Here is a 12,387-nt window from a genome sequence, read left to right as displayed (position 1 = left end):
TATGTTTACTTATTTTTATGTATATGAGTGTTTTCTGATCTATGGCATCAGACTCCTTGGAACTGGAGGTTTGTTTTGTTTTGTTTTGTTTTTTTTTTTTTTTTTTTTTTTTTTTTTGGTTTTTCGAGACAGGGTTTCTCTGTGTAACTCTGGCTGTCCTGGGAACTCACTCTGTAGACCAGGCTGGCCTCGAACTCAGAAATCAGCCTGCCTCTGCCTCCCAAGTGCTGGGATTAAAGATGTGCGCCACCATGCGCGGTGGAACTGGAGTTATTGATGGCTGTAAACCATTGTGTGAGTGTTGGGAACTGAGCCCTGGTCCTCTGCAAGAGCAGTCAGTGGTTTTAATGGCCGAGACGTATCTACAGACCTCTATTTTCTGTTTCTTGATGGATCCTTTGCAATGGTTGTTTCCATGTCATGCTGTGTGCACTGAGGATACACAAACCTTGTTACACAGATACATGTCTCATCCTTTAGAAACTGTGAAAGGAAAAATAGAAATTGAAGAGCCCCTGGGCCTGGAGTTATGAGCAGCTGTATAAGCTATGATGTGGGTGATGGGAACGGAAACAAGTGCTCTTAACCACCCAGTCACCTCTCCAGCCCCTATAGTTACATTTTAAATGCTTATAGAATTTCCTACACAACAGCCTCAATTTTGTCTCCTGGCCTTCAAAACACAAAAACTATTGGCTATTTGGCCCCTCAGAAAAGCTTTGCAGACATCAGAACATATCTTGGTTTAAGGATTAACCCTTATTTGTAAGACTCCTGAGCATAAATTTATGGATTAGAATTTGCTCTGTATATGCCTGTCAATAGGATTATAAACCCAAAGATGTCTTGCTAAAGCAGTTAAGATTAGGCACTCCTATCCCAGTTAACAGTGCCACACACCTTTAATCCCTATAAAGTAAGTTCCAGGTCTGCCAGGACCACAGAGAAACACTGTCTCAAGAAAATAAAAAATTAGGCATTCCATGGGGCTGGTGAGATGGCTCAGTGGGTAAGAGCACCCGACTGCTCTTCCGAAGGTCCGGAGTTCAAATCCCAGCAACCACATGGTGGCTCACAACCATCTGTAACAAGATCTGACTCCCTCTTCTGGAGTGTCTGAAGACAGCTACAGTGTACTTACATATAGTAAATAAATAAATCTTTAAAAAAAATTAGGCATTCCTTTTTAATTGCAGGACACATCTGTACCTAGAGTGGAAAAATAAATAAATAAATAATTGTGGAATACAGTTATAGTTCAAAAGGTAGAAAAAATGCAAATGGAAGAAAATGGGCCAAAGACAAGCCTAGGAAATTTGCTATTTATGATGGGGAAGAAATATGTGACTCAACATTTAAATGGGTACATCGATTTGAGACCTTGTGTGAATTAAAGACCATGGTTTTTTTTTGTTTTTTTTTGTTTTTTTTTTTTTAAAAGAACATGTAGGACCAATAGGTGGCCAAGTGGGTAAAAAAGATGCTTGCCACCAAGTTGGGTTCCCAGGATCCACATGGTGGAAGGAGAACCAGCTTCAAGTTTCTTGTGACTTGCACTCTCCCTGTAAAGCACACAAACTGTGTGTGTGTGTGTGTGTTTATCACACAGTTACTCTACACACACAAAATAAAAACTTTTTTTTAAATGTAAAAGAAATAGTTTTTGAAATGAAAAGAGACAGTGCTAAGAGCCAAGAACACAGTTTACTCCTTGCCACACAAGCCTGCATTTGATCCCCGAAGCCCATGCAAAGGTAGAAGAGACCCGATTCCATGGCGTTGTCCTCTGACCTCCACTGCACTCTGTGGTACGTGCTCTTCTGGACACATATCCTAGAGCTACAATTGAAGTGGCAGAATTGGAGAGTGGAAGCAGGAGGGTCAGGAGTTTAAGGATAGCCTTGACTACATAATGAGACAAGCCTGGGCTATATGAGATCCTGTTTCAAAAAACACAAACAAATAGGTCTAGAGAGATGTCCCAGTGGTTAAGTGTGCACTTGCTGATGTTCTTCTTGAGGTTCTTCCCCTCCACACACACACACACACACACACACACACACACACGAACACATACACACATGAACACAGTAATAAATCTTTAAAACAAACCAATACGCTGGCTGGTCTTAGTGGTACAGGCAGAAAATGTCAGTCTTGGGTGTCCAAGATGAGAGGACCCAAGTACAGGGCTGGCCTCACCTCGAGAGCAGGAGCTGAAGACTGATGGTTTCTAGTGGCTTCCTTGAACCACTAAGTCATCTCTGACACGCTCTTGCTGTTTGGCGATGTAAATGCCCATGATTAACAGAACCTGTTTGAAGAGATGTTCTTGCTTGCTGCTGAGCACACTCTAATATCAGGAGTAGAGTGTTATTAAGAGTCCACTGGCACAGAGAGGCAGTGATATGGATAGCCATGACCTGAGAAAGTTCTAATAAAGCTCAATTTATCTTCTGACTTAGAATCTTGTCTTTGTTTACCTTGCGTCTTACAAAGGAAACTTTATGTGGCTATATTGTAAAGTAGGTAGTGTGGATAACCGATTCCATGTAAGATTTAAATAAATCAGTACTTAGGATAAAGGTTAGGGAGCCTACCCAAGATACATTATGCAAAACACAAGAAAACCAAGAAGAATGACCATCGTGTAGATACTTCATTCCTCCCTAGAATAAGGAGCAAAATACTCATGAAAGGATACAGGTACAGAGACAAAATTTAGAGCTAAGATGAAAGGATGGACTATCCAGAGACTACCCCATCCGGGAATCCATCCCATCATCAGCCACCAAACCCAGATACTAATGCACATGCCAGCAAGATTCTGCTGAAGGGACCCTGATATTGCGGCCTCTTGTGAGGCTATGCCAGAGCCTGGCAAACACCGAAGTGGATGCTCACAGCCAGCTATTGGATGGAACACAGGGTCCCCAATGGAGGAGCTAGAGAAAGTACCCAAGGAACTGAAGGGGGCTGCAACCCTGTAGGTGGAACAACAATATGAACTATCCAGTACCCCCTGAGCTTGTGTCTCTAGCTGCATATGTAGCAGATGGCCTAATCGGCATCACTGGGAAGAGAGGCCCCTTGGTCTTGCAAACTTCATATGACCCATCACAAGGGAAGGCCTGGGCCAAGTAGTGGGAGTGGGTGGGTAGGGGAGCAGGGGTGTGTGTGGGGGTATAGGGAACTTTCGGGATAGCATTTGAAATGTAAATAAAGAAAATAATAATAATTAAAAGAAAAAAAAAAAGGTTAGGGAGCCAGGGATGTGGCTTGCTTGGACCCAGTGCTTCTGCCCTACATGGGCACCCACACACAGATACAAGTAATTATGTGAGCTAACACACATACAAATAATTTTAAAAAGTAGATCTTATTTTAAAATTTAGCAACAACAAAAAGAGGCAGGAGGCTGAGTGGAGTGGCTCCCTCCCTGTAACATGAGCCCTTGGGAGGTAGAGCAGGCAGATGCCAGGAGTTCTAGGACAGCCTAGACTACAGAAGTGAGTTCCGAGATAACCTCTGCTACACAGTGAGAGCCTGTCTCAGGACACACACAACACATGGGAAAATAAAAGCTGGTTTTTGGTCTGGAGTTAAAGAGGAACATGAGGAACAGAAGATTGCTTGCGGCAGGTAAGGAAGGTGACTTTGGGTGGCTTTGCTGCAGTCTAGACTGGCCTCGAACACTATTCTCCATTACCTCCAAAGTGCTGGTGTAAGAATGTACTCCTGACCAGCTAGTGTTGCAGGTCTGTGGTCACAGCACTTAGGGACAGAGCCAGGACATCAGGAGTCATCCTCTACTACACAGCCAGTCTGAGGCTGCATGAGACCCTGTCTCAACAAACAACAAAGAGTCCACATCAAGTTTGGAAGGACAGATAATAAAGGCTTGACCCAGGCTGGCCTTCAGCTCGGCAATCTTCCACACAACTGCTGAGGTTCAAGGTGTGTGCCGTCACGTCTCATCCTGTGCACACGGGTGTACTCTTTTTGTAAGGAACTAAGGATAGCAAGAGGTACCGGTAGGGGCTGTGTAATTCAATAAAACAAGAGTAGGAAGGAGCCAGCGGTGGCCCGGAGGCTCTATGCCGTTTGTGGAGAGCAGAGTGCATGGGTATGTAATGACTGGAATGCTGGCTGATATCCCTGTAAGAGGAAGTGCCCATCAGGACCATAGAGGCTCGCCCCCAGAGGGAGGGTGAGGGTCGCGATACCCTGTATATCAGATATTTACATTACAACTCATGAACAGTAGCAAAGTCATGATAATGAAGTAGCAACAAAAATAATTTTATGGTTGGGGAACTGTATTAAAGGGTCTCAGCGTTAGGAAGGTTGAGAGCCACTGCTCTAGAGCATGGTCCACACAGAGGCCACACCCTCAAAGAAAACTGCCTCCCCTCCTTAGCTACTGACACTAGTGGGAGGTCATGAGCCTTCCCAACTCTACACTGGGGCTGACTTATCTATGCAGGGTTTTAAAAAAGATTATTATGTCAAGGAGTCCATATGTGTGTAGATACATGTGTTCCTCTAACTATGCACACACACAACACACACACACATACACACACACACGGGCAAGCAAATAAAAATAAATTTTTAGAAAAGAAATTTCATATGGGTTACTGTAATTTATAAGATCTTCTAAATGTTAGTAGACTTTTGAATTACATGGCAACAGCAAACCATTCAAAGATGTTCTATGATCACATCATCACTGACAAGGATGAGGACAAAGGTTGGCAAGAAGTCAATGAATTATCACTAAATGTGTATAGCCTACAGGGTTATGGGCTTCTTTTCTTCCTTCTTTTTTCTTTTTCTTTTCCTTTCCCTTTTTTTTCCTGGGTGGAATTACAGGTATACGCCATTACGCCTGCATCGGCCATCAGACACTTCAGAACGGTGCTGGCCTGCATGCACAGGAATCCTGCCAGGATGACATCGCCCTCACACCAACTGGAAGCAAAATCGTAACCCTCCTGTGATCTTGAAGGCTTGACTACACTTTAGAAGCTTTTGTTTTTCTTCTAGCCACTAGATTTTTCAGGAAAAATTCACCTATTTAGGGAAAAAAAAAAGCATGAATAAGCAAGCCGCCACAAGCTGCAGTTTCAGAATCCCGCCCTCACACACAACACTCGTGTTTACTGGCACTTCCCTCGTCTCAGATTTCAAAGGCTATATTTCTATCACCTAAGTACTCCTTATCTTTGGCATTTCCCCGGTTGTTTTGGTTTAATTTATTATTTTTTGAGACTGTAAAGTATTACCACATCTCCCCTCCCCTTTCCTCTCTCTGTAACAGCACAGGCCTGCTCAGGGACCATAAGGGATTGTTTCATCTCTACACTCTCAGCTATTATTCCTTCCCGTACCCAAGTGTTCTGGAAGACGGCCCACTGAGCCCGTGGGTCTGCTTCTGTATGCTCGCCCCACTGTGGTGAAGGCTGACTATCCCTCACCGCTGACAGTCTTTCCAGAGAGCAGTTCCGCCATCGTTAGCCCGAGCTGATGCTTAGAAAGCGGCCCTCCCTGCAGCGGAGCACTCATCTGATGGAATCTCTCCCTCCCTCCCTCTCCAGGGAAGCCAGCTCTGCTTCCATAATGGGCTTTTGGAGCCCATGCTGCTGGAGCCTGAGCTCGTGCGTGCGCTGAGGGGCACACGCCCTTCCAGCCCCTTAGGCTCCATCCAGTGCAGCTTCAGATGAGCGCACGCTTCCGCTTCCACTTCTGGCAGCAGAGTGGCCCCACAGGCTTCATTTCATGAGGAGTCGGGTCAGCTCCTCTCTGTCATCTTACAAGTACAATCAGAGCAAGACCATCATCTGATACGATCACCGAGGATCCTGAGCATCTAATCTGTACTGCTCAGTCCTTCCTCTAAATCTGGTAGGCACAGAATAAAGGTCACCAGACTGGAGCCCGCCATCTGGGGCCCATGCTCTACACACTAGCATTCTATCTCTTAGTAGTGACTTTGAAAACACTAAAAGATCATAATTCATTTCCTTACAAATGTTGGAAATTTCCTTTTAAATATTACGTTATGCCGAACACGCCTGCTCACACCTTTAATCCCAGACCTTGGATGTAGGCACAGGCAGGCACAGGCTGTGAGTTTGAGGCCAGTCTGACCTACATGATGACTTCCAGGTCAGCAAAGACTATACAGTGAGACTGTGTCTCTAAACAAAGAAATTAACAACCACTCACCACAAAAAAGAAAAGACAAAAAACAAAATAAATACTACTTTAGGTACCATTTCTAGAAGCTAATATTGCTTTTAGCCTATGTATGTATGCATGTATGTATGATGTATGTATGCACATGTATGCATGTATTTTATGTACATATTGTATATATGTGCATGCATGTATGTACATGTATATCATTGTATGCATATTCATGTATTTTATGTATATATTGTATGCATCATATATGTACATGTATGCATGTATTGCATATATAATATTATTGTATGTATATGCATGTATTTTATGTATATATTGTATGTATGTATGTATTGTATGTATTCCAACCTGCCAGCCATCCTGTTTAACTCTCACTTCTAATTCACAGCCTGTTAGTCAGTGCTAAACCAAATTCCTGTAATTTTTATTAATTTTAAGAATCTCAGGGCTGGCAAAATGGCTCGGTGGGTAAGAGCACTGATTGCTCTCTGAAGGTCCTGAGTTCAAATCCCAGCAACCACATGGTGGCTCACAACCACCCGTAATGAGATTTGATGCCCTCTTTTAGCTTATCTGAAGACAGCGACAATGTACTTACATACATGAGATAAATAAATAAATCTTTTTAAAAAAAAAGTAAAAAATAAGTTAGTAAAACCACTAAAAAGTTGTTTAGGGATAAAATGATTTTAGTTTTCTCTTTTACGTCTAGGGGATCAACAATGAGATTAACTGTGCAAGAAGCAATGCTTTCGATGCAGCATGGAGATGCAGCAGGCACCACTGTCAAATGAATATGCAGTTCCTAGAAAACTGTATCACATGGGCTATGCTCTGTTTCTGGGAGATTCACTATTGAAAGTCACACATGGAATAACCAACTACGCAAATGGTGTGTGTTCTTGTCAAATGGCTGAGATATCGAGAACAGTGAGGATGTGTCTGAGAAACAAATGAAACTAAAGAGAAGATTTTTAGTATGACCCTATGGAGCAAAGCTATGAGAGACCTTCTAGGAAAGGAAGACCTCTTTTTATTCCCCTGGTAAGAGACAACCACAGCCATTGTAACTTGCTTTGGAGCGTTGGCGTTTTCGGGTGGACACTGCTGTGGGGAGTTAATGGACTGAACAGAGCCACCCCCTGAAGTCAACTTACCTGCTTTATATGAAGATCGCACCAAAGGGCCACTTGCTGTATAGTGAAATCCAAGTTCATTCCCTACTTTTTCCCAGTATTTGAACTTCTCAGGAGTAACATATTCTTCAACCTTGATGTAAACAATCACTTTAGACCAGACTCCAGAATTCTTAGTGATTCTGATTCTATATAAGTCTATACCCATGTATTTGGAATGGCTCATCACTCACCCAGACCCCCCACCTTTGTTGGATTATTTGTTGGATTCTATCAGAGCGTAAGCACAGAGGAATTAGAGAGGAAGAAGAACACTTTGTACTACATCAGCTGTTCCAAGGGTAAAGAAAACAAGAATATAGAGATCATTTATATTTGGTCTTCATTTATTAACAGTAGAAGCCAGAACTGGTTGTGCCTATAAGATTCTGTGTGTGTGTGTGTGTGTGTGTGTGTGTGTGTGTATGTATGTGTGTGCATGCACACTTTTGTGGGTGCTCACGCACATGTGTACAGGTCAGAGACAATTTTGGAAGCTGCTCCTCGGGCACTCCTCTCCTTCTTATGCTACAAGGCCCCCCCCCCAGTGGCCTGGGCCTCTTAAGTAGATCAGGCTGGCCGGCCAGAGAGCCCCAGGAATCTACCTGTTTCCATCTCCCCTGTGCTGGGATTATAAGCATACTCCACCATTCCTGACTTAAGGGGAAAAAAGTGTGTTCTGGGACTTGACCTCAGTCTGCAAGCACTTTAATGTCACTCCAAGACCTCGTATAAGATGCCTGAGGAAAGACCAATTCAGCTTGTATGTTAGTTATGTTCAGCACTGATCCTGGCATGTGTTATTTTTCTTTGTTTGGCAGTACTAGGGGTTGGACCTGGGCCTCACACATGCTAGGGTCTACCACAGAGCTACAGCCCGAGCTCACTACAGCACACACTACTACTCCACACAATAGTATCCAGTAAATAAACGCTCCATCGTAGAAACAGAAAACTGCCTTTCTTTTCTTAAGTCAGCTTTGACTCTTGGGCAACTGGCACTAAGTCACAGGACCACCAAATGCCCGGAAGTACTATCTCCCAACTCTCAACTCTGGAACAGTTTGTGTAACAGTACCAGCACTGCTGCTCTACATGGCAATAAGATGGAAACTTCGACATACACACAGACATTACCCTAAAAAGCTAATGGTTTCTAATTTCTACCTGTGGACAATGAAAATTTACTTCAAATTACTAAGAAAATATTTTGCAACTCAGACATTTGTACCTTAAGGTGGCGCTTTGTTGGCTGCATATACTGCCCTAGAGTTAAACAGTCCACGTCGGCTGCACGGAGAGCTGAAAGGGGAAAAAGCAAAGATTCCACTTAGCAGGTGTTCAGTTACAATTACAGATATAAGCACGGGTCCTGTAAGGGGGACTTGCACGCTGTGGCCTGTGACTGTTATAGGCAATAGAAGATGGGAGAAACGCCATTCATTCAAAAACATCGAGCCATGGATTCCATTGAGAATTGGAAACACAGCAATGACCACAGTAGTGTGAAACTGGGAGACAGGGAAAAATATAAGGCTGGACCTGGGGGCGCATGCCTTTAATCCCAGCACTTGGGAAGCAGATGTAGGCAGATCTCTGAGTTCAAGCCCAGCCTTGTCTATAGAGTGAGTTCCAGGACAGCTAGAGGTACAGAGGGAAAAAAACGACAAGTGCATTTAATGCTATCAAATAAAAGCTAAAATAGGAGGAGAGGATTTGGAGCAGACATCTGTTAGGCATAAAAGGCGAAGGGAGATGACTCTTGAGAAGCCATGGCCAAGCCTGGCGGTGTGTTATCTTCCTTTACTGTGTCTCTCTTAATCCTAAATGCTTAAGCCTACATTCAATTTTTTTTTCTTTTTCTTTTCTTTTTTCTTCATGGCTGGAAAGACAGCCATGATTGCTAGGAACTGAACTCTTATCTTCTTTAACAGCTGAGCCATCTCATGAGCCCTAAAGTCTTAAGGACTCCAGCTCTACCTGAATGAGAAACAAAAGGCAAAGGAACTACGGTTCTGAAGCAAAAGCAATCATCTGAGCCAAGCACGCTGTACTAGGGTTTTCCTCGGTGAGCAGGATTGTTCTCAGAGTGTGGCTTGAGCTCTGGCTACCAGAGTCCATCTCTGTTGGATGTACTTGGTAGGCAAGCCACCAATGCCTGGTACCTAACTGCCTCTCAAGCCATCGGGAGGGAGAAAGAGAAGACTGGATGAAATCCTGTTTTTACTGAACAGGTGAAGATGAAGAGGGCTAAATGCACACATTCCATGACCTAGGAAGGCTCCCTTTCCTCGCATGCTGCCGTTTGTATCCATGTCCTTTCTGGTTCTGGACATGGAATCAGGGGTGCTCCCGCTGGCCTGCACCTGCAGCAGGTGGACACGGAGGCAGGGGTGCTCCCGCACCTGCAGCAGGTGCTCTGTTCTCAGGGCCATGACATTGACGACCATGGAGGAGGCATAAGCTAACTGGTTCTTTAGAGTGGAGTTCCCACTATCACTCGAGGGAAATGGGGAAGGTTTTGTTTTTGGCTTCTTTACCTTTCATCGTGGCATAGACTTGCTCGTCTGTCTCACCCAGGCCCAGCATTATCGATGTTTTGGAAACAACGTCAGGCTGGACCTCCTTGGCATGTTTCAATACACGAAGAGACTGGTCAAAATTGGCCCGGGGATCACGAACTTTCCTGGAAAACAGAGTGGCTCTCAGTGACAAAACAAGCTCAACCAACTCCACTGTTATGAAAGCAAGCGGGAAGCCCAGAAAGCACATTCTACAAGAGTGCTTCTCAGCCTTTCACAGGGTTGCCTGAGACCATCAAAAAAATACCAGTGTTTACTATTGATAACAGTAGCAAAATTACACCTGTGAATCAGCCACAAAGACTATATTATAGTTAGTGGTCCCCACAAGATGAGGAGCTGTATTAAAGGGTCTCATTATGAAGGTTGAGACCCACTGCTCTAGAATATACGATTCACTGAGCATATGTGTCAGTAGTAGTGCACAAAGTTTATTAACACTGAAAAGAAAACCACTCTTCACTGGGCTTCCTAGGTCTGTCAACTCTTTAAGCCTCCCAAGTCTTGAGACAGCGAAAACCAGGCTAGAAATCACTTGGTTGCCAGGCATGGTACACGAATTTAATTCCAGCACTTGGGAGGCAGAGGCAGGCGAATTTCTGAGTTTGAGGCCAGCCTGGTCTACAGAGTGAGTTCCAGGACAGGGTTACACAGAGAAACCCTGTCTCGAAAAGCAAAAAAAAAAAAAAAAAAAAATTAGAATTCTGAAACTCAAGAAACTCAAAATTATAATGACTTCTTGCAAGAAATGAAGTTGGGCAGAAGTCAAGACAAACCTCCAAGGAGGGCACATTCACTTTGGGGGCTGAGACTTATTAGATTTCCTTCCTGCAGGTTGGACTGCCCCCTGCTGGCAAGGACTAGCACTGCAGGCTCGGAGGAAAAGTATTCTGGAATTTTCACTGGCAGGATAAGGTTTCTGAAGTGAAACCAGGAGTCTGGCACCCACTGCTGGCGATATGGCCACAGGGTTGGAACAGGCTGGGTGCTGCTCTTCAACAGTGGCCAAAGCACTATGGCTTAAATGAGAAGAAAGGCAACAGGCTAGCAGGAACTCAGGTAACATGAGCACTCGGCTGAATCCTAATGCAGCCTTGTGTGGTGGATTTTGTTCTGTTTTAAGTGGTTGGTTCAGAAAACTGGCCGCTATTCCAGAAGATTCAGGCTCAATTTCCAGTACCACAAGAGCTAACAACTAGTCCCAGGGGACTGACATCATCTTCTGGCCTCTGGTCTCTGGCTTCCAGAGGCTCTGCATGTGCACAGTACACAGGAAACACACCCATATACAAGAAAAAAGCCAACAACCAATAAGCTGTCTTTGGCTTGTACATAAATGTCTGTGTCCTTGCACACATGCACACACAAATGCAAGTTAAAACACAGCAATTTAAAAACGTCATAAAACTGACAGTATAGAAAACTGATACTTGGCCGGGCCTGGTGGCGCACGCCTTTAATCCCAGCACTTGGGAGGCAGAGGCAGGCGGATTTCTGAGTTCGAGGCCAGCCTGGTTTACAGAGTGAGTTCCAGGACAGCCAAGGCTACACAGAGAAAACCTGTCTCGAAAAAAAACAAAACAAAACAAAAAAAAACTGATACTTTGTGAGACAGTCATGCTGGCCATGTTGTTGGCCTTGAACTTGCAGCCCTCTCCCCTCAACCTCCTGACTTGTACATGGGTGTGCACGTGTGCCAGGCGAGGATGGCAGCTGGGTGCCACTACACTTAGCAAGATACGTGCGTGTGTGCGTGTGTGTGTGCATGTGTGTGTAAACACAATAGCACCTGTGGACAGTAGGACAGCTTTGCTGGAATTAGTTCTCTTCCACCACGTGGGCTCCGGGGATTGAACTCATGCCATCTAGCTCACAAACACACACCTCGCCTGCTGAGTCCTCTGGCCAGCCCAGAATTATTTCTGACAAAATATTTCTCCACTGGATTAACGCTGTGCTCTGGAATGCTTATAATCCAGGAGCAATGTGCTTGGTAGCATTCACTGTAACTTCTTGTAGATTTGAGACACAGAACAATGAAGATTAGCTAATTAAATCACAGTCAAATACCCGATAAAGTTAAAGGAAAACATTAATCTTGTCTGCAGCTAAAATACTCGAATTTTTCTGAAATCTGAATATACTCATTATGTAGAATTCCTAATTCCTTCATAATTCCTAACACCTAAGAGTAATAGGAAGAATAGAGCATAGTGTCTACTTTCTTGTGTGTGAGTATAAGTTGGGGGGGTGTTTGTTTTGAGACAGGTATGTAGCTGCCTGGCCTTGAATTGTTGGATAGGCTGGCCTTGAACACAGAGACCCACCTGCTTCTGCCTCCTGTGTCCTTGGATTAAAGGTGTACAGTATCACTCAGGGCTTTTTTTTTTGGGGGGGGGGGTTCGAGACAGGGTTTCTCT

The 12,387-nt window shown here is 44.2% G+C and overlaps 1 protein-coding gene across 2 annotated transcripts in view; it reads right to left on the bottom strand.

Moving 5' to 3' along the window:
- Positions 1-4,631: 4,631 nt before the first annotated feature.
- The window catches only part of Lias (lipoic acid synthetase), a 16,487-nt gene continuing 8,731 nt past the window's right edge, over positions 4,632-12,387 (bottom strand). For both annotated transcript variants that reach the window (XM_021210797.2, XM_029545425.1), the window contains 4 exons: positions 9,926-10,071; positions 8,617-8,687; positions 7,368-7,479; positions 4,632-5,076 (listed from right to left, as the gene is read on the bottom strand). In XM_021210797.2, coding sequence (XP_021066456.1) covers positions 5,018-5,076; positions 7,368-7,479; positions 8,617-8,687; positions 9,926-10,071 — 388 coding nt within the window. In that variant the 3' untranslated portion in view covers positions 4,632-5,017. The remainder of the gene's footprint in view (positions 5,077-7,367; positions 7,480-8,616; positions 8,688-9,925; positions 10,072-12,387) is intronic.

Source organism: Mus pahari, chromosome 13, assembly GCF_900095145.1.
Source record: "Mus pahari chromosome 13, PAHARI_EIJ_v1.1, whole genome shotgun sequence".
NCBI classification, from domain to species: domain Eukaryota; kingdom Metazoa; phylum Chordata; class Mammalia; order Rodentia; family Muridae; genus Mus; species Mus pahari.
Note: the sequence above shows the minus strand (reverse complement) of the source record. Positions and strands in the feature narration are given on the sequence as shown.